Raw genomic sequence first — 24,400 nt, forward strand, 5'->3', positions numbered from 1 at the left:
ATGGGTATGTATATAGAGTACTTGTTTGTTAGTTTGTTTTGTTTGTGAGCAACTTTAAACTACAGTACTGAGTTTGACCAAACTTGGTAGTCATGTTGAATATGACCCAAGGATTAATCTGTAACATTTTGGATAGACTACATAAAATTACAGGTACGCAGCAGTACTTTGAAAATAATAGCAATGCTAAGAAAATGGCAAATATTTTGTAGTTTATTTTTCGTTTGTGAAAATTACCCAAAAATTACGGAACAAATTTCAACGAAACTTAGTGGACGTGTGGAGTATGATCCACGGATAAATACATTAAATTTTGAAAAAATATATTGAAGTACAAGTACGCAGTGGAGTTATGAGAAAAAATAAGACTGATTGGCGTGGCAAAGTCATGCTCTCTACTGAGTGTCTCTCTAATTCGAAATGTGGCGGACTTAGTAGCTATGAAAAAAAAAAACTGTTGTTAAAAATTTGATAAATATTTAATTAGACGAGAATTTCATAGGCTATTTCAGAATGTTAATGCTAAGTATGACAAGGAAAGAGACCTTCCGGGTTGACTAACCCTTTTTCTTGTCATTCATCATTTAGGTTTGATAAAGGAAATCTATATTAATCTCTTAGATAATTCCAGCTAATGAGGATTGGAATAAATATGGATGCATGTTAGGTCCTCCAAAAACGAAAATTCTTTGCTCTTCCACACCTAATAATCATTACGGATTCTTCAATAATGAAAAGACATTCTAAAATGTATTTATTCTAACACTTGATTTTCGATAAGATACCATATTAAAACGAAGATCATGAAAATAAAAAAGATTTTTTTTTTAATTTGCAAAAAAAAAAAAAAAAAAAAAAAAATTCTTTCATTAAACTGAAAATTAGTCTTCATCAAATTACTACACAAAGATATCTGACGATCATACTGTACCGAAATTCCAAATTTATGGGCGAGTACATAATAGATTAAAAAAATCCATTACTTAACCAAGGCCAATGGAATATAACATTTAATGTGAGTTGTTACGTAACCAGATGACATAATTCTGTTTAGCGAATAATGGAAGAAATAAGGAATTGTAAAAATAAGTCGAAAGAAACGAGTATGATTTCCAGTTAGTGAATTAAATATATCATCTTCTCTTCTTTATAAAAAGGGATTGTAGGAGCCTCGCAATTTCTTTTCCAGAAATTTCCTCGTCCTGGAAGGACTGATCCTCCTCTTTCCATTAGCCGACTTCCTCGAACAAATTAGTTTTAATGTGGCCATCATCCTGCCACTGGTTTAAAAGTCGTTGCTGGAGAACATACATAACAGCCATATTTCTTTTTCGTAATTTCTTTGATGTACATTTGTATATTATTAGTATTTTCAAGTGTTCACTTTTGGCAAGCGAAGATGAGCACGCACAAACACACACACACACACACACTATATATATATATATATATATATATACTAGTGTAACCGAGCTGCCAAAAATAACGTTTACATATATACATAGACGTGCACACATGCACACGCATACACACAGATTCAACACATACCACCTAACTACAACCCACTGGTTCGGTAATTTTTGGGAGTTGTAGTTTCTGAGTGTAGTTTAGGGGTACCCCCTTCTCACCAGGGTATGGCTACTCCCTCTTCCCATTAGGGATGACAGGAAATGCACACACACATACACACACACACACACACACACACACATATATATATATATATATATATATAATTTGCTTTTTTCTATTATATAGGGGAGATGAGCTAAAACTCTCATTGGGGACGCCAGCAATTTTCACTGCTTGGACCCGAGTTCAAACCTTTCTCAGGTATGACAGATTCCATTGAAACACGACCACATTATCCACATGTGCTAGGGATGATGAGTGGGCGCTGTGGTCGAGAGGTGCAATAGTTGACAGTACTGACGAATTATGGGACCGAGATAGACTCAGGACGTGAGCCTAACAACAACATCCCTAAAGGTTAACTGGCAAACCAGAAGACTGTTAGTTTTTCAAAGGGGAAGAAGGATGAAAACAAACATATTATCATCATTATAAGTCAAACTGTATTCACTCATTGAAAATTGATATGCTACCAGCCCATAAGGGACCAATAAGGGAAGCAGCTCAGTACGGAAAAGAAACAAATAAAAGAAAAGTTTACAAATTACGATAAATAAGTGTTGAATAAATCAGGGTAAAAATAAAAGTGCATAACTTGAACATTTGGGAAGGATGAAGTATTGAAAATTTGAATTAATTGCAAGAGGGATTTCGAAAAGTTCAAAGGAATCTGTTACGGGATATATATTACCAGCTATTGGATGTTTTTCTTATTAATTTTATAAGTTGCTAAATATGTTTCTCCCCCTCTCACTAATTTTCCTTATTTTTCGAATCAAGTTACTCATCTGTATAGAAATCCAGTTGCCAGAGTTATGGAAATCTTATCTTTTACGAAGGAAATGTACACAATGGTGATGATAATAATAATTATAATAGTCGTTAGTGCAGTCTTTCTATCACTTCATCATTAGCTACCTAATCATTGATTCATGTTCTTAAGTAATATTTCATTCATTCTTTTACGCCCTCTAGTAGTTTAAACACCCATTAATTAAACATTATGCGTATAAATTTCAAATTAGTTCCATTCAAATCTCCATAGCCAAAAGGGAGGTTTAGACCCAAGTGCTCCTTCATCCGAGCATCAGCTTCCTCGCTTCACCCATTCAGTCATTATTATTCACAGTCAGGTGATGTACTCTTTGATCGACCTCCCCTCGCTCATTCACCATCCTTCACTATCACGCTCCTCACTCGCTCACTCAAGCATGCGACTAGGCAGCCGTTTAATATTCGGAAACCGCTCCAGGGCCTCAAAAACCCTTCCACCCTCAGAGGCAGCGTTTATATCGTGTTTCGGGTTCGGTGGAGTTTATTAGATGGATCTCATCTCTCAGCCGTTTGAAACTTATGATTAAGATCAGCGCTTTTGAATCGGGGTCCGTGATTAGTTTGCTGAGGCTCACGTGAACCGTGGCTTCAATATCCGGAGAGATTCATTGCTGTGTATTCGCGTGTATATTGCATTAAGAGGGTTGTTGTGTTTACGAATGGCCTGTATAGGAATGGTTGTTTCTGTCTGGTTTCATCTTTTCCAAAGGCGCATTAAACGTTTATGTTTAATATTAGTGTTTGAAAAGCACCATTTCATGTACATTAGGGGTTTGTTTATTGGGAAATAGGTTATGTAACTAAGGATGTTTGATCTAGCCTATGTAACCGAGGATGCCTGATCTAGATTATGTAACTGAGAATATCTAATCTAAGTTTATATATACATTGTTTAAATTAATTTGAGGAGCGACTGATACTAAGTCAACGAGGCTGATGTTCATATACTATCTGTTTGACTGTCTATTTGCCTTTCTATCCGTTAACAAATTATCTTGACAGCAAATAGATTTTTGGTGGGTATTAATGATGACAGAATACATTTTCGCCGAGGAAACCATCTCTTCGACTAAGAGGTAGAACTTTTTGCTTTCAAACATCACACTTAGTCTGTAAGGGGAAAAGGCCCTTGTATGCCTTAGCAGACGTATGCCTGCTATTGAGATATTTATTTCCTTTAAATAGGAAGATACATTGCACTTTACATAAAATTACCATCAATTGCATTTTCCTTAAGACTATTCTTCTATAATGATGCAATTATCTCTAACTTTTGTCCTTACTTGGTCTATGTTTTCATAATGCAAACATCAATCTTTGGCCTTATTGAATGCAAGGAAGATCACCTCGTGGACTTTAAATTTAGATGGATAGATTACCAAGAAGAATCAAAAGAGAAAGAAGGTCGTTGTATACCAAATCGGGTAGACATAAAACAGTTTAGGTCACCATTTATGAAGGAACCTTTCCATGACTTTACATTTGAATGTGTCATTAGATGCCTTATATTAGGAAAATATATATGAATAGGAAAATCGTATGTCTTCTCCAGGAGAAGAAATGTATGTATGTATGTATGTATGTATGTATGTATGTATGTATGTATATATATATATATATATATAGGAGAAGAAATGTATGTATGTATGTATGTAAGTATGTATGCATGTATGTGTATATATATATATATATATATATACTGTATATATATATACTGTATGTATATATATAATATATATATATATAAGCTTATCCCGTGTCAGCTGTCGAGATTCGTACCCGCCACACATACATATATGTGTGTATATGTTATATATACAGACGATGGATTGAAGAACTAAGAAAGTTCGCGGGCATGAACGGGCACAGAAAGACCATGAACAGACGTACGTAAAAAGACATGTCTGATGCCTTTGTTCTGCAGTGAACCAGTAACGGCTGATGATGATGATGATGTTGATGCCATATATTATTATTATTATTATTATTATTATTATTATTATTATTATTATTATTATTATTATTATTATTATTATTATTATTAGCTAAGCTACATCCCTAGTTTGAAAAGCAAGATTCTATAAGACCAAGTGCTGCTACAGGGAAAAATAGCTAAAAGAGGAAAGAAAATGAGGAAACAAATAAACGATATAAGAAGTAATGAACAATTGAAATAAAATATTTTGAAAACATTAACATCACTAAAATAGATATATCATATACAGATAAAAGGACTTATGTCAGTCTGTTCAACATAAAGACATTTACTGCAAGTTTGAACATTTGAAGTTCTACTGATTCTACTGTGTGTTTTAATGAGCCCTTATTAATATTAAAGGCTTTTCATTACAATAATACCACACGTCTCTATGATTTCAATTGATTACAGATCTCTAGATTAGCCCAAACATATTTCTAAACGTTAATCCCTATTATTATTATTATTATTATTATTATTATTATTATTACTCGTTAAGTTACAACCCTTATTGGAAAAGCAGGATGCTATAACCCTAGTGGCTCCAACAGGGAAAATAGCCCAGTGAGGAAAGGAAACAAGGAAAAATAAAACATCTTATGAACAGTAACATCAAAATAAATATTTCCTAAACAAACTTTAAAAACTTTAACAAAACATGAGGAAGAGAAATATGACAGAATAGTGTGCCTGAGTGTAACCTCAAGCAAGAGAACCAACAATTATCCATCCAGTCCTGTGCCTATTTCCAGCCCTTTTTATATAATTATTTGTTTCCTCCTCACATTTCTAGAATTCTTCTCGTGTTGTTTGCTCCTCACCCCCCCCCCCCCCCCCGCCCATATATCGTGTTTCGGCCATCAGGTGTTTTGTGTGACCTTTTGGAAAGTCTCCATCGATTCCCGAAGGAAAAATAGGAGAAAATCTTACAGACTTGTGACGTGGTGTTCTCGGATTACTGTGGATAGTATTTTTCTTATTTAGGTCAGTTTTCTTTTTCTGCCATTTGGATGCAGAGGTCGCTGTGGTGATGTTTTTTTTTTTTTTTTTTTTTTTTTTTTTACAATCGAGACTTCAGTAGTATACATGTTTTAATGTTGTTTGTTCGCATAAATGTTATAATAATTTTTCGATTTCGTTGTTACTGAGCGAAAAATTCTGATAGTTTTCTAAGAGAAATTCTCAGTAGAGGTTACTATGGGTTAACTTGCTAAATTAAAATAGAATAAAATATAATTTTCTTATGATAATGTAAAAAGGTACATTATTTAACTTAAATAAAATTACTGATCTCTATTTTTTTTTTATTTTTTATATATCTTTATATACAACTCCTTTAAATTTTAGGTGTAATTCTTGATAGCAAATTTACTTTAGAGAAACACATTTGGTCTGTTTCTTCTTCAATCACACACACACACACACACACACACACACACACACAAAATGTTTACTGAGAAAGTCTTAAAATTTTCGGTGATCAATCTATTCTGGAGAAATGTTTTAATTCTTTCATTCCATCTTGTTTCGAGTGTCGTTCTCCTGTCTAGTCTTCAGCTGCTTACTCTCATCTTAATTTGTTGGACAAAAACTTGCAGTCTATTAATTGTCTTGTTTCTAATCTTGATATTAGTCTCAGACACCGTCGTTGGCATAAGATTTTTCATAATTCGGACCATCGTTTGCATTCATATCTTCCTAAACTGTACCATCATGTACGTAGTACTATAGTAAATTTTTCTTAATGAGGCGCCTTTACACTGACTCGCAGGGGTGCCCTTTCAGCTCGGAGAAGTTTCCTAATCGCAGATTGGTTGGACAAAATAATTCTAACCAATCAGCTGGTAGGAAACCTTTTCCGAGCTAAAAGGGCACCCCTGCGAGTCAGTGCAAAGGCGCCTCATTAAAAAAAATTTAGTATAGGTGTATAGTTAATTCTAACAGTCTTGCCTTCTTCATCATAAGGCTCAATACTTCTAGAAGTTTTATTCCATCTGTGACCAGATTATGGAATGATTATTCATGCAGTTGAATTGGGAAAACTCCAGAACTTCAAACTTGCAGCGAATGTTTTAATGATAAACAGGCTGACATGAGTCTGTCTTCATAGTTTATGACATATCTATTTTAGCGTTGTTACTGATCTGGAGATATCTTATATTCTATTATTTATTACTTCTCAAATATAATTTATTTATTTCCTCATTTCCTTTCCTCACTAGGCTATTTTTTCTTGTGAAGACCTTGGGCTTATGACATCCTGAGTTTCAAACTAGGGTTGTAGTCTAGCTAGTAATAAAAATAATATTAATAACAATAACAACAGCAACAACAACAGCAATAATAATAATAATAATAATAATAATAATATGATACTTGTTTTAAAGTTCGATAAAAATTACATGGTTTCTCAGAAATAATACCAACTTTATTCTTAAACACTAAGAGAAATTAATTCCATTATTAGTGAGAAAAATCTGGAATTAGATGTTTATAACGGACTAGCCATACTTGGATGAAAAACATTATGGTGCCTTTACTTTAATAAGAAAAAAATTTGTCTAACAATCGATCTAAACATTTACTGATCACCCAAAGGTAAACAAAATATCACTCCCAGCACTAAGTTGTAAGACACATACATAAAAAATAAAAATGAAAAGTTCACAGATATCTGTTTTAAACAAGTCAGTCAATAGCAAAACTCAAGCTTTTATATATAAGTTATTTTGGAACGTTATGATATTTGTCATTCTACTCTACCAAAGGTAGTAGGTTGGTCAGGGCACTAGCCACCCGTTCAAATACTACCGCTAGAGAGGTATGGGGTCTTTTGATTGGCCAGATGGTACTACATTGGATCCTTCTCTCTGGTTACGGTTCATTTTCCCTTTGCCTACACATATTCACACTGAATAGTCTGGCCTTATTCTTTACATATTCTCCTCTGTCTTCATACACCTGACAACACAGATTATCAAACATTTCTTCTTCACTCAAGGGGTTACTGCACTAATTGTTCAGTGGCCACTTTCTTCTTGGTAAGGGTAGAAGAGACTCTTTAGCTATAGTGAGCAGCTCTTCTAGGAGAAGGACACTCCAAAATTAAACCATTGTTCTCTAGTCTTAAGTAGTGCCATAGCCTCTGTACCATGGTCTTCCACTGTCTTGGGCTAGAGTTCTCTTGCTTGAGGGTACACTCGAACACACTATTCTCTCTCTTATTGCTCTTCCTCTTGTTTTGTTAAAGATTTTATAGTTTATATAGGAGATATTTATTTCAATGTTGTTACTCTTCTTAAAATATTCTATTTTCCATTTTTCCTTTCCTCACTGGGCTATTTTCACTGTTGGAGCCTCTGGGCTAATAGCATCCTGCTTTTCCAACAAAGGTTGTAGCTTAGTTAATAATAATAATAATAATAATAATAATAATAATAATAATAATAATAATAATAATAATTCGAATTCGATAATACTCGCTCTAAGAGAAACATCCCTCACGATTATATGAAAATTATAAGCACGGAAAATGAGATGAAAAAATCGATTATTCGTTCACCTCAAGGTTACGTATGGTCTATTTTCCCATTTCCCATCATTGAATTATAATCCCCAAGACACTAGGCGTATGTTACCTTGCTCATTAAGACTTACCAAGGATAAAAAGAAAATCTGTTTAATACCGTTGCATCTCACAAGGCCGAAAATCTTCTGTTCTGTGTCGGAGCTTTAGACTTTAGGCTTTTAATTATCAGAGGCTGGCTTGCATTTCACTACAATCCCTTTGCTCCGATGACAACGGCTGTGATTGAGGAGTTAGCCAAGGTCGTCAGAAGGCAGAGCCTACGTTGTTTACACATGTGTTATGTAACTACGGTTTTGGGACATCAAGATTTGTTTTTGAGAGCAGAGGGAATAGGTTTGGGGGAAGAAAATGCCTTTTCTTGCTGACATAAAGAAAATATGATAACGAAAAGGAAGGATATTAAACGCCACTAATTAAATATATAGATATAGGAAAGATTATGTAGACTTATGAGCCTACAGATATGTTCATATATTCGAAGGCAAAGGCTCTCTCTCTCTCTCTCTCTCTCTCTCTCTCTCTCAAAGAAGGTTGACTGCGTCTGTCTGTCTGTCTGTCTCTCTCTCTCTCTCTCTCTCAAAGAAGGTTGACTGCGTCTCTCTCTCTCTCTCTCTCTCTCTCTCTCTCTCTCTCAAAGAAGGTTTGACTGCGTCTCTCTCTCTCTCTCTCTCTCTCTCTCTCTCTCTCAAAGAACGTTGACTGCGTCTCTCTCTCTCTCTCTCTCTCTCTCTCTCTCTCTCTTTCAATATTTTTTCCTACCCCGTCAACCTGTCTATCTGTCTGTCTAACACTCACTGTGTTTCTAATACTCCGAAATGCATTTACATAATTTAATGGCATAAACACGGAATACGTTGCGCTCTGTCAGTTCATGGCTAATGGATTGTCTGTCAGCTTGTCTCTACCGAGAACTGACGGTAAGCAATATTAATTAAATTACCTCGTATCCATGACGTCATCAAGGGTTAAGAAAATAACGTTGGTGATACACATAAAACCCATAATAAACGTGATTAAATCAATTAATAAACTTATGAGTAAGGCAAGATGTCGCAATGCTATTATTGCGTTATATTGAGAAATAATAATTGTTTTTTATCTAATTATCAAATTAGCTAGCGGAAATGATCACATAACGTGGTTCTTTGGGGGGAAAACTGTTTTGCTAAGATTAAGTCAATTATTGAGAAAGTCTTAAGATTTTCGGTGATCAATCTATTCTGAAGAAATGTTTTAATTCTTTCAATAGAATTATCCGAGCATATTTTCAAACGTAAAATAAGAAGACTACTTCAGTGGAAGCAGTATTATTCGAACTACTTTATATGCATACACAGATGGTTCACCAGGCAAGTCTATATAAATTTTATATATATATATATATATGTATATATATATATATGTATATATATATATATATATATACATATATATATATATATATGTGTGTGTGTGTATGCATATACACACATATATACAGTATATATATATATATATATGTGTGTATATATATATATGTATATATATACATATATACACACACACACACACACACACATATATATATATATATATATGTGTGTGTGGTGTGTGTGTGTGTGCGTGTGGGCAACTGTCTTGATTTCTTCATATGCCTCATTATGTTAATTCACTTAAGAAATTCAAGAGATAAATAAACATCAGTATATGAAATTAGAATCATTCAAATAATAATCCTTAAACATTTATTAAACTTTACCTTCTTAGTGTTTCATATTGTGAAAAGAAAACTAAAATACTAATTTATGGAAACCTGATAAATGAAGGCGAAAATTACCTCATTAAGTGATATTTTACTTACTGGAAAATGATAAAAGACATTCTTATGATAAAGTCGGTAATATGTTCTTATGTTTAAGAAATATATTGACTCAGTACCGAAATGGCGTTACAGCATTAATGGTAAAAATAAATTTAAAATAAACAAAATCATATTTGAGGAATTAATTTATACCAGAACTGTAAAAAAATAATCGTATTCATCTTTAAAACTGGCAAAGGATCATGTTTGCCAAACCTTACCCGACCTTTGAGAATATCTCGAGTTGTATCTCAAGGACCTCCAACAGCCAGATTCAGGATAGTCTATTTACAGAATCACGAGAATGCAAACAGACGAGGTTCTCAAGAGCGCCATCATGGCTACTCGATTAGGTCTATTTTTTTTTTGTCTTGAATATCGCAAGTTAAACAAAAGATTGACCCGATGAAAATTTCAAAGGGTTGAGGTGGCCTATTGGAAATGTCCCTGCCTGGCGATCACCGGACTGGGGTTCGAGTCAAGCTTAAGCTAGATTATTTCTTGTAGTGTGTGCAATCTCACCATCCTTGTGAGCTAAGGATGGAGGGTTTGGAGGAAACTATAGGTCTACCTGCTGAATAATCAGGCAGCAATTACCTGGCCCTCCCTGAATCTACCTTGGATGGAGAGAGTGCTTGGGCGCTGATCACATATATATATATATATATATATATACATACATATATATATATATATATATATTGTGTGTGGTGTGTGTGTGTGTACAGTATATATATATATATATATGTATGTATATATATATATATATGAATATATATATATATATATATGTATTTATATAATTTATATATATATATATATATATATATGTATATATATATATATTCATATATATACTGTATATACACATATATGTGGTCAGCCTCTAAGGCATTGTCCTGTTAGCTAGGGCACTGTCGCTGTCCCTTGTCTCTGCCATTCACGAGCAGCCTTTAAACAAACAAACAGAGATGTATGCGTACGACTTACAGAATTTGGGCAATATGGTCCTGGCGCTCCGACCGGAGAGATATTCAACACCGAGGTACAGTTGGACACAGCAATTTCTGGTGCACCTTGCTCTGAGGAAGAGAACCCACCACACCCTTACATCGCGGCAAGCTCCTGTGTTTAGCCCCACCCACCACCTCAGCCATCACTCCCTACACTATCTGTTTGGTTACTCGCCGCGAGGTAAGGGGTGTGACAAGGTGCACTTCTTCGAAGCGAGATGTACCAATGACTCCTGTGTCCAACTGTACAAATGGGGAAATACAGGAATTAGATATCCAATAAAAGTTAAAAGATTTGACAATAAGACGGAAGAAAGTAAATGGGAAAGGAGGCAAGGTAGATGGCTAGAAAGTCGGTGCAGTTAGGCGCCAAAGGTACTGATGCAAAAAAATATGGTAAAGCCTACAGTGCACCGCATGTTATTATTATTATTACTTGCTAAGCTACAACCTTAGTTGGAAAAGCAGGATGCTATAAGCCCACGGGCTCCAACAAGGAAAATAGCCCAGTGAAAAAGGAAATAAGGTAAAACTACTAGAAGTTAAAGAACAATTACATTAATATAAATATTTCATATTCAAACTATAAAAACTTGAAAATAATAAGAGGAATAGAAACAAGATAGGATAGTGTGCCCGAGTGTACCAGCAAGCAAAAGAACTCTAACCCAAGACAGTGGAAGACCATTGTTCAGAGGCTATCGCACTATCCAAGACTAGAGAACAATGGTTTAGTTTTGGAGTGTCCTTCTCCTACAAGAGCTGCTTACCATAGCTTGAGTGTTTCTTTACCCTTATCAAGAGTAAAGTAGCCATTGAACAATTGCAGTAGCTAACCTCTTGAGAGAAAAAGAATTGTACTGATGGTACTAATCCCTAATGAATTGTATAAAAAAAACTAAAAAGCTGAGGGGAAGGCATATTTTCTTTTGATTAGAAATAATATTTTCCTTAGAGAATAATAATTTTTCTTTGAAATAGTTTTTTATTGGAAAATAATTATTTGGTATATGAAAAAAATAAGTTTCCTTTGAAAAAGTTTTATATTGGAAAATAATTATTTGGTAAGAGAAAAAATATGTTTTCTTTGAAATAGTTTTTTGTTGGAAAATCATTTTTTGATAAGAGAAAAATAAGTTTTCTGCGAAATAGGTATTTTCTAATTAACACTAAAATCATAACGTCTATATTCTGTAATGAAGAAACCCTTTGATGTGATTTCTTAATTTCCCCAGAGTTGGAACGTTTGATAAAACATTTTTTTTCCATGACATTCAAAAGCAGCATCTGAGTATGTGCTAAGGATATCGTGTCTAGGCTAAAAATGGAAAAAGATTCTTTTTTATTTTTATTTTGCAATAATATCCCTTCATTTTTTCTTTGCTGACATTGATAACAATTTCAAAACGTTTTATTACAGCATCAGACTCTTCTTTATCTTTAGAATACTTTACCATATGATGATGCTAGAAAAACATATTTTTAATTATAATTTCATTTGGGTTCCGTCCCTGAATGATTTGACATTATATAGAGCTGTAAATCCATCTCTTTTTTATAGATTTTTCTTGTTTCGAAAATCAGATAATACTTTCCTTGTATAAGAGAGATTAGTTCACCAAACGTTCAGCTGGGTTCCACAAAACACTAGAAGAGTTGGAATACCCAGACCTACCTGGCTGAGGACTATGAAGCGCGAAGTAGGATATGATGAATGGAGAAATATTGAATTGAAAGCTCAATATAGAGACGACTGGCGAAATCTAACAGAGGACCTTTGCGTCAATAGGCGTAGGAGGAGATCATACATTCAAATTTTCATCATATTCACGACAAGGGTTATTTGTGTTTCATACACGCTCGTACACTGCAACGGTTTTCATTGCTATCTTACCATTCGCTCTTCCTTGCATTTAATAAACCAACCTGTATAGACTCGCTGTTCATGCCTTATCATGTTAGATTTTTTTGAGACGTTCTTGCTCGTAAGTCGCTGTATATAAGCTCGATAATTGTTTAATAAAGTTTAGTTGCCTTCACCTCGCCTCTCATTTACTACCTACCAGCTCGCTCGCACATTTGTGTAGTGTAACAACGGAAAAAAAAAGAAAAAAAAAATTAGTGGTATTAAAAAAGAACATACATTTAAGTTCACAATATTATTACTGCAACCAAGGCCTATAGACCTTGGCCACAACTATCCCGCTAAACAAAATTACACTCGGGCACACTATTCTATCTTACTTCTCTTCCCCTTATTTTCTTAAAGTTTTTATAGCTTGTATATGAGATATTTTTTTTTGATGGTGTTACTGTTCTTAAAATATTTTATTTTAATTGTTAATTACTTCTCTTATTTCCTTGTTTCCTTTCCTCAATGGGCTATATTCCCTGTTTAGCCACTGGGCTTATAGCATCCTGCTTTTCCAACTAGGATTGTAGCTTAGCAAGTAATAATAATAATAATAATAAGAAGAAGAAGAATAAATAATAATAATAATAATAATAACAATAATAATAATAATAATAATAATAATATTAATAATAATAATAATAATGAAGCTTGAGCTTCTCTTGTGTAATGACGAGATGAGCAGAATGTCAAGCAACGAGAACAAGAAGAATCAGGAAGCTGATTACCCATGCTCATATATTTGATATCAATTAAAATTTTATGGGTATAAATTACTTGATATTGCTATTTTGATATTTAATATGCAATTACGCATATACCTTATAAAAGCGTAAATTCAAACGGACGTATCGATGGTGAAAATTAGTTTGATTTAATTTTAAGAGGATGTTGTCCTGTGATAAACAGGTTTGGGTGATGTGGATTCGTCAGTTCCCTTACACGCACAAATACACACTTACACACACACAGATATATATATATATATATATATATATATATATATTCTTTGTAACAGAGGCCTAATACCATAAACAAATCTTCAATAACGTAAGTTAATTCAGATTTGGAATATTCCGAATCTAAATGAAAAAAAAAAAAAACGAAGACAAAACGTTCTCAGCAGAATTTAAGGGATTTAACATACAGTGCATTTCATAAGCAAGAAACATAAATAAATTCTATAATAAGAAGGGGATATACTTTTTGACAGAAACCCTAGAATTAATAATGAAATAGATATGAACTGAAAAAAAGGAAAACAAAACTGCAAACAAGAAATAGTGGCGAACGAATACTGGATAGAATTAAACCCATACAGGAGAAAAAAAAAAAAAAAAACACTTAAGGGTTCAAGAAATCAAGACAGTAACCTTGGACGTTAGAGGATCTTCATTATTATTATTATTATTATTATTATTATTATTATTATTATTATTATTATTATTATTATTATTATTATAAGTAAGCTACAAAACTGGTTGGAAAAGCAAGATGCTATAAGCCCAAGGGCTCCAACAGAGAAAAAAAACCCACCGAGGAAAGGAAATAAGGAAATAATTTAACGATCTGAGATATAATGAACAATTAAAATAAAATATTTTTAAAACAGTAACAACATAAAAACATATATTTCATATATAAGCTATAAAAAGGCTTATGTCAGCCTGTTCAACAAAAACATTTGCTGCAAGTTTGGAATTTTGAAGTTCAATCGATTCAACTACCCGATTAGGAAGATCATTCCGCAGCTTGGCCACAGCCGGAATAAAACTTCTAGAATACTGTGTAGTATTGAGCATCATGATGGAGAAGGCATGATCATGTAGAAAGACAACTCAGTGGGCTATTTTTCTTGTTGGAGCCCCTGGGCTTAGAGCATCCTGCTTTTCCAACGAGGGTTGTAGCTTAGCAGGTAATAATAATAATAATAATAATAATAATAATAATAATAATAATAATTATAATAATAATAATAATATTAATAATAATAATATTAATAATAATAATAATAGTAATAATAATATTAATAGTAATAATAATAATTATAATAATAATAATAATGATAATAATCACGGATGGAATAAAACAATGTAATTGTCAAAACATTGGAACAGAATTTGGAGCAATCTAATAAACCGTCCGTAAATGCAACTGTACCTGAAAGGGGATATGCAACTGACAAGCAAGAAATGAAAGTGTAGTGATATTGTATTATTACAGGATATATATATATATATATATATATAATTATATTCATATATGTATATTCATATATCAGGGGAAATCTAACATGGTATGGCCTTTACAAGTTTCTCTTTCTTACATTTTATTTGAGGTGTTTTGCATTCAAGCATAGCGTATTCATGTGATATATATATATATATATATAGTGTTTATGTGTGTATTTTTTAATGTATGCTGTATAATATATATAGTATATATATATATGTGTGTGTGTGTGTGTGTGTGTATTTTTATATGTACTGTATATATGGTGTATTATATTTATATATATATATATATAATGTGTGTATGTGTGTATTTATATATATGCTGTACAATATATATATATATATATATATATAGTGTATGTGTGTATTTTTATATATATGCTGTATAATATATGTATATGTATATATATATATATATATATATGTTACACATATATATGTATATGTATTATCCATATGTATGTGTGTATGTGCACACGATAGTGCAAAAAAAAGAAAAAAAAAACTCTTAAGAGGCATAGTAAGTGGCGTAATGAAAAATGAAAAATTAGGAATTGCAGAATATTGGCTGAAGAATCAGATCAGGTTAAAATGCAAATAATTATTTTGAACCAGTTTCTAATGTGGAAGAAAAAAAAAATCTATATTCGAGATGAACGGAAGAGACCTATGGAAATGATTTGAAAATTTTACAAAAAAAGGAAGGTTTGAAAAATTAAGAAACGCGTGGGTCACTGTTTATTATTTGTAGAGTTTTAACGTGTTGTTAATGAGCCTCTTGTGCAATCTCATATACCATATACTCTTATGGAAATTTCTTTATAGGGGTTCATCAAGGAATCGGTTAAAGAAGTAAAAATGTGGTTCGAACATTGTGTTGTTTTCCTTAGTAGAAATTCTTTTTAGAGGAAGGTGCCTGTTTGCCGGAGGGGTAAGAACAGCAGAGAGAGAGAGAGAGAGAGAGAGAGAGAGAGAGAGAGAATCCATTTCAGAGGAAGGTGCTTGTTTGCTGGATGGTAAGAACACAGAGAGAGAGAGAGAGAGAGAGAGAGAGAGAGAGAGAGAGAAAATCCATTTAAGAGGAAGGTGCCTGTTTGCTGGATGGTAAGGAAAGAAAAGAGAGAGAGAGAGAGAGAGAGAGAGAGAGAGAGAGAGAATCCCTTTTAGAGGAAGATGCCTCTTTGCCGATGGTAAGAACAGAGAGAGAGAGAGAGAGAGAGAGAGAGAGAGAGGTAATCCATTTTAGAGGAAGGTGCCTGTTTGCCGGATGGTAAGAACAGAGAGAGAGAGAGAGAGAGAGAGAGAGAGAGAGAGTCCTTTTAGAGGAAGGTGCCTGTTTGCCGGACGGTAAGAACAGAGAGAGAGAGAGAGAGAGAGAGAGAGAGAGAGAGAGAGTCCCTTTTAGAGGAAGGTGCCTGTTGTCAGATGGTAAGAACAGAGAGAGAGAGAGAGAGAGAGAGAGAGAGAGAGAGAGAGAGAATCTCTTTAGAGGAAGGTGCCTGTTTGCCGGATGGTAAGAACAGAGAGAGAGAGAGAGAGAGAGAGAGAGAGAGAGAATTCCTTTTAGAGGAAGATGCCTCTTTGCTGGGATGGTAAGAACAGAGAGAGAGAGAGAGAGAGAGAGAGAGAGAGAATCCATTTTAGAGGAAGGTGCCTGTTTGCCGGATGGTAAGAACAGAGAGAGAGAGAGAGGAGAGAGAGAGAGAGAGAGAATCCCTTTTAGAGTAAGGTGCCTGCTTGCCGGATGGTAAGAACAGAGAGAGAGAGAGAGAGAGAGAGAGAGAGAGAGAGGGAGAGAGAGAGAGAGAATTTCCCTCCCAGCTACATCGTTGGCTGTCAGCTTGCTACTTCGCCAACAACCCTTCAAGATGAAACGTGACTCGAAATCTGTAGCTGTATCACTTAGTGCAGGGGCGCTCGGTATTTCTCTGATCCTTTCCCTTTGTTTCTTTCCCTTCTGCCTTTTTTATCGCTTTGTTGGGCTCCTACAACATCCCTGTGGTTTTCATTTGTGTTCTATTGAATATAACAACATGAAGTTTTCTTTTTAAGGGTTTTCTAACTTTTAGACATTACATAAAAACACAAATTACGAAATAAATATATTACTTTACACCTTGAAGAAGGCTAATGTGTATTGGTCAAAATATAGTGATTTATTTATATTTTCTTTGTTTGTTTTATGGTTTTTTTTTTTTTTTAAAGAAACTGTTAAACTGTTCGATTACAGTTATAAGTAAGACATATTATCATGTGTTTTATTTATTCGTTGTCGATGAATTTTCTAGATAAATTTTAATTCTTTAGATATTTCATTCTACTATTGTTTTATCCAGCAACTGTTTATTTTATTCTGTTTGTTTATTTTCCTCGCCGTGTTTTTTAGGAATCAAAATTGCTTCAGTTTATATTTCTGTCAAAAATATTACCGTTCAATTTTAGCAAGAATAATTATGTGCGCTTGTATGTACGTGTTAATCCGCACAGAGAGAGAGAGAGAGAGAGAGAGAGAGAGAGAGAGAGAGACTCTTCATCTCATTGCCGCTTTCGCCTCTTTTACAGCAGTGACTTGTCTTCCCTTTTCTGACCTTTTCCGCCTGTTTTTTTTTTTTTTTTTTTTTTTTGGGGGGGGGGGGGAGCTGAACCGCAGCAAGCTACATACGTCGTGAATTAATTAATTTTTTTTTTATTATTATTATTTCTTCTCCAAGTTGTTTTCCATCACTAAGATATTTGCACCTCGACTCCTATGAGGCTGGTCAAATAACAATCAGTATTTTAAACATATCTTTTGTGCACAGTATAATCATAGATAATAGTTTACGCGACCCGTCAAGAATAACAGTTAAATACTTAGATATGTATGCACATATTTGCACCCATTATCTTCAAGGAATGGCGACTCTCTTCCCTCAGTGATGGACGGGGAGAGCTCAGGGTGACCGAAAAGATATATATATATATATATATATATATATATATTATATAGGGGAGGCTTCTCATTCCCGTTCCTCATATAATGATATTCTATTCTCCTTTAAAGAGTTTTTCTGTGAAGAGTCCTCAACAACTGTTGATAATTTTCTTTTTGAAAAGAATCTGTCGGTTGCAAAAGGGTCTTCCGAGATATAAAGATTTTTTTTTTTTTTTTGGGGGGGGAGGGGCGGTTGGCAGACCTCTTCTTTCTCCTTTATGCCTAGTAATCATCTTGATCTTCAGTTTTGGTTAGATCTTTATTCACGTAATTGTGGTTTTTTGCTATAGTTTATAGATAGCCACACAGGTAATCATACAAAAAACCTTTTTTTTTTTTTTTTTTTTTTTTTTTTTTGCTGTAGGGGTATGATTTTCATGAATCAATGTGGATTGATGATCAAAAGGTATCAATAATATTTTTATTTTTATTGTACATCTATTCGCTCGCTATTATCAAGATCAAGGACTTTCAGAAACTGGGGAGAAGTAAAAACTACCTTAATTTGGGGCACCAAAACGATTTTTTTTTTCATGTTTACGTGTGCTTCGAAAACACTGTGCTCATTCTGCATTGTTTTTTAGACATTTTGCTTACTACTTCTGTAAACTTGATAATAGTTGTCCCTTATTTTGCGTGTTTACTGCACTCATTTTGTATTTTTTTTTTCTTTTAGAACATTTTCCTTACTAGTTCTGTAGACTTGATTATAGTTGTCCATTATTTTGCATGTTTACTGCACTCATTATGTATTTTATTTTTCTAGGACATTTTTCTTACTTCTATAAACTTGATTATAGTTGCCCATTATTTAGAGATCAAACCTCACTTGCCTAGTTTTTTTTCTGGTCAGGGAACACCTCGCTTATGGCCAATACCTTTGTCAAAATGATTCGTTTAATTCCCCCCTATAAACCATAAAAAAAGATATCAGAAGTCTCCGAAATAGAAAAAAAATTAAGCTCCAATAATCATGGGATCTTGGAACTCTGGGATCAAACTTCTAAAGGATTTATATATATATATATATATATATATATATACATATATATATATATATATATATATATACAATCCCACTATCTGAACACGAGTATCAATGAATTCTTTGTTACAAAGAATTTGCATAGATAAATATTTTACAAAAGTAATGATAAGAAACATGAAATTTTTACTAGAGTTGGTCACGTCCATGAACTAGTGAAAATCACTTTAATGGCATCATGATTTTTTCCCTTTACATTGTTAACTTTCCCTGACAAATGAAGTAAACTTCTGTCATAAAATTATACACACACATTATACACACACCCACAACCACATATATATACACACACACACACACACATATATATATATATATATATATTAAGATTGGTTACAATCTTAATCTACTATCGCTGTAGTCATTATTCCATCTCCAAATAAATATCCTTAAATTAACTAATGTATACGCCTATAGGGGAAGTAAAGGGTATTGAGCAATATAAAAATTGTGGTAGTATTCCTGGAATGCGCAAAACCAGGAAAACATACTTATCAGATAAATCTAGCAACGCTTGAGATTTTCAGCAAACGATTATTATTATTATTATTATCATCATCATCATCATCATCATCATCATCATCATCATCATCATCATCATCATCATCATTATTATTATTATTATTATTATTATTATTATTATTATTATTATTATTATTATTATTACTACTAGCTATACTGCAACCCTAGTTGGAATAGCACAGGATGCTATAAGCCCAAGGGTTTAATCACTAGTCCTCAAACAATTGTATAATGAAATTCCTGTGTCTGCTTTACTATCTAATACAGATTTCTATTAAGAGACTCGGTAACCACTAATCTATAATATTTATGAGATGAGATAGATGCAGAGATCGTGGTATCATGTGAAATAAGTATCGAAGTAGGTTTCCAAAGTTAAATGACATATCATCATCATCTCCTCCAGCGCCTATTGACGCAAAGGCCTCGGTCAGATTTCGCCAGTCGTCTCTATCTTGAGCCTTTAATTCAATACCTTTCCATTCATCAACTACTTCGCGCTTCATAGTCCTCAGCCATGTAGGCCTGGGTCTTCCAACGCTTCTTGTGTCTTGTGGAGCCCAGCTGAACGTTTGGTGAACTAATCTCTCTTGAATATAGTTAAATATAAATTATGGACCTAAGGACACTATCTCAAAGAACACCAGAGATCGCTGTTAGTATAGTGGCCGGTCACAACAATTCTTTGCGGTCTGTTAGTTAAATTTCAGTTAGTCTCTCTTGCTTGAAATTACACTCTGGCATGCTGTTCTATTTTACTTAATTTCTTCTTGTTTTTTTAAGTTTTTATAGTTTATATATGAAAGATCTAATTTAATACTGTTACAGTTCTTAAAATAATTTTCTATGTTTATTACTTATCTTGTAGTTTATTCATTTCCTTGTTTTTTTTTTCTCATTGGGCTGATTTTCCCGGTTGGAGCCCCTTGGGATTCTAGCATCTTGCTTTTCCAACTAGGGCCATAGGTTAGCTTGTAATAATAATAATAATAATAATAATAATAATAATAATAATAATAATAATAATAATAATAATAATAATAATACGGATTCATTCTTTATGCAGCTTTGTATGATAAACTTAAGAGGGACATCATAAAAGAATAAGTTTCATGATGTCTCTACTATAAAAGATAAAAATTGAATTTTAATAATTCATTAGGAGAGAGAGAGAGAGAGAGAGAGAGAGAGAGAGAGAGAGAGAGAATCCCCCCAAAAAAACATGTTAGGTAGAGAGCCATAATGGTAAAGATTTTGTTTTCACTTTTCGAGAAGCAGGTTAATACAGAAATAGACAAAATGAGAACGAGAAAACGAATACAGTTTTTCCAATGTTCATAGAGAGAGAGAGAGAGAGAGAGAGAGAGAGAGAGAGAGAGATCCAAATCCATGTGGGGTATAAAAACCATAATGGTAGAGAAAAAATATTTCAGCTTTTCAAGGGCCAGATTAATACAGAAGTAGACAGAAAGACAAAAGAAAGATTTTTTTTTTCAGTTTTTCAAAGAGCCAGATTAATAAATAAGTAGACAGAAAGAGAAAAAGAAGTAAATACATTTTTTTAATGTTGAGAGAGAGAGAGAGAGAGAGAGAGAGAGAGAGAGAGAGAGATTCCTAGTACATGTGAGGTAGAAAACCATAATGGTAGAGAAAATATATTTCAGCTTTTCAAGAGCCAGATTAATAAATAAGACAGAAAGAGAAAAAGAAGGAAATACATTTTTTCACTGTTCAAAAGAGAGAGGAGAGAGAGAGAGAGAGAGAGAGAGAGAGAGAGGAGCTATCCATCGTGATTACTTTTATGAAGACGAATAGGGCCATTACGACGATTGGTAACACGAAGAAAAGTTATATAAGACAGAATCTGTTATTATGTTTACGTAAACTTTTTCTTTAATTCTCTGTAAATGATTACTCTAAATTACGTATGCCTGTGTTCGTGCTCATTTCTAGTTATCTCAAAAAGTTTTCTAGAACTAAAATAAGTTACCGTTTAATTTTCTTACACAAAATACATTAGTTTCGCGAGAAAAACAAACCATTTTCTGAAACTAGATAAAAACACTGAGAGTGCAGACCTCCACCAAGGCAGCATATGTGACCTTGACCTTGACCTTTGACCTAAAACCTTCAAAATTGAATCACTTCCAAGTCTCAACATAACAATTAATCCCTTAACGTTTCACTACTCTACGAATAAAATTGTGGCCAGGAAGTTGTTCAGCAATTAAACAAGGATAAACAGGGACAAAATTATAACCTCCTCCCATCTTGGCTGGTGGAGGTAATGATAAACAAAATAGTATAATTCAAACTTATAAATTAAATAGTAGCAATCTAGCAACGTTTGCTTCATTCATATTTCAGTTTGACCAAAACTTACAAAGTGCATTTTTAAAAAGGTATCTCACCATTGACGGCCCAATAGAATAGCTTGTTTAGCATTTGATAACATCTATATGACTTACCTTGCTGTTTCCTTCAAGCGAAAAGACAAATTGTTTTTATGTTCTTGAAATCTGTTCTGGATACAGCATCCCTGAAAGAATCAAAATGTTTGAATTATAATACCTAAATTATATTTGGCTTGAAAGTTGAGTCATTTAATTAATATCTAATTAATAATTTGTTTATAACTTAAATCTTCATAATCTATATTTTGCAAATTTCTATTAGTATCTCTGAGACATTTATATAATTTTCCTTCAAAATAGAACACTTTTTAATGTTATGGTTGGTGAATTATTGCTAATATTAACATTTCCTTTCTCGAAATATAACCTTTATTTAATTCGTGAAATCCGATATTTAGGCTTCAATTCATAAGATAATTTCGCAAAGTCATCTCATTCTGGGATATGCAAATTAATAAATAAGTTTCAAATTCATAAAAAATAGTATTGTAATGACATGGACGCATTTCAAGAACAGTTATCATTTCCATTACAATTCATAATTACCTGTCATATTACAATTAATATTACTACACCGGTTAAGGTTATGCTAAAATTACCACGTGAGCTGCTCGAACAATGGGAAAATACCCTTTCCTCAGGAAATTAATTCTTTCCTGCAGTAAATGCATGTGCTAATTGCATTTCTTTATCTTTTTGGAAACTTTAGATTTTTCTTTTTATTTTGAATTTAAAGATCATGAAGAGCTTAAGGTGACTTATTGAAAACGTACCTGCACACACACATCTGTATATATATATATATATATATATATGCACATATATATATATAAATATATATATATATATATATATATATAGTTATCAAGAAAGATATCTCTTGATCGCTCGATTTGTAGCGTCTCTACTGGCATGGTTACGGCTAAGAGGTATAGGTTCGAATCGTTGCCCAATCAGAAGCTATCATAAATGAATTTCCAGTGGGTATATATTCCTAAAAGAAGGATTCGATATTAGATGCCATTGTGACTGATATTTATATTGATTAAAATCACGAGTGTTAGTGATTTATAATAATAATAATAATGGTAGTAGTAGTAGTAGTAGTAGTAGTAGTAGTAGTAGTAGTAGTAGTAGTAGTAGTAGTAAAATAATAATAATAATAATAATAATAATAATAATAATAATAATAATAGTCCTTTAAAGAAGGAACCCCGATATTACAGACATGACGGGTACAGTAAGAAACGGAAAATATAAAAGAAAGCTGGACAAATGGAACACCATAATTCTACCATTCCAAGGACGTCCGCTGACAGACCGTCTCTTTTGCGCTAAGACGGGTAGCATAAAGCGCTTATGCAAATTTCATTCATTTCTCCTCCCTTTTTCTCCTTTCATGATTCCTGTTTGCTTCTGCTGGCTCCAAGCCATGACGGAGGCTGGATCTAAAGTCGCGAATTTTACGGCGTGCTTTTATGGATGGTGCTTTTGTCCATCTCGATACGGACGCACACATGTTAGGAAAATTGTTCGTTTTTATTTTTACTTGCGTAAGTAAAAGAAAAAGATAAGTACATGTGCTGATTCTCATTCATGAACGAATTGTAGATGTATATGCATATTAATATATACATTTGTTCACAGAAATATATTTATATATATATATATATATATATATACACACACACACACACACACACATATATATATATACATATATATTATACACGTGTGTGTAGGTGTATATATATATATATATATATATACATATATATATATATATGCATATGAAACAACAACAAATGCAGCCGTTTCTAGTCCACTGTAGGACAAATGCCTCAGGGATATATGAATGCATGTATATATATATATATATATATATATAAAATCTATGTATATATACAAGTATGTGTGTGCCTACACAGATATTTATATTTCTGTGAACATATGAGTAGATTAACATGCATATACATCTACAATTCGTTCCTGAATGAGAAGCAGCACATGTACTTTATCTTTTTCTTTTACTTACGCAAGTAAAAATAAAAACGAACAATTTTCCTAACATGTGTGCGTCCCGTATCGAGATGGACAAAAGCGCCATCCATAAAAGCACGCCGTAAACTTCGCGACTTTAGATCCAGCCTCCGTCCATGGCTTGGAGCCAGCAGAAGCAAACAGGAATCATGAAAGGAGAAAAAGGGGAGGAGAAACGAATGAAATTTGCATAAGCGCTTTATGCTACCCGTCTTAGCGCAAAAGAGACGGTCTGTCAGCGGACGTCCTTGTGAATGGTAGAATTATGGTGTTCCAATTGTCCAGCTTTTTTTTATATTTTCCCGTTTCCTACTGTACCCGTCATGTATGTAATATCCGGTTTTTCTTCTTTATAGGATTATCATTATTATTA

General features: G+C 33.2%; 1 protein-coding gene across 1 annotated transcript in view; it reads right to left on the reverse strand.

Annotated features, from left to right (window-relative positions):
• Nucleotides 1-24,400, reverse strand: part of LOC137643278 (uncharacterized) — a 111,675-nt gene that overhangs the window by 38,517 nt on the left and 48,758 nt on the right. Inside the window, exon 4 of the mRNA XM_068376118.1 lies at nt 22,042-22,112. Coding sequence (XP_068232219.1) covers nt 22,042-22,112 — 71 coding nt within the window. The remainder of the gene's footprint in view (nt 1-22,041; nt 22,113-24,400) is intronic.

Source organism: Palaemon carinicauda, chromosome 6, assembly GCF_036898095.1.
Source record: "Palaemon carinicauda isolate YSFRI2023 chromosome 6, ASM3689809v2, whole genome shotgun sequence".
NCBI classification, from domain to species: Eukaryota; Metazoa; Arthropoda; class Malacostraca; order Decapoda; family Palaemonidae; genus Palaemon; species Palaemon carinicauda.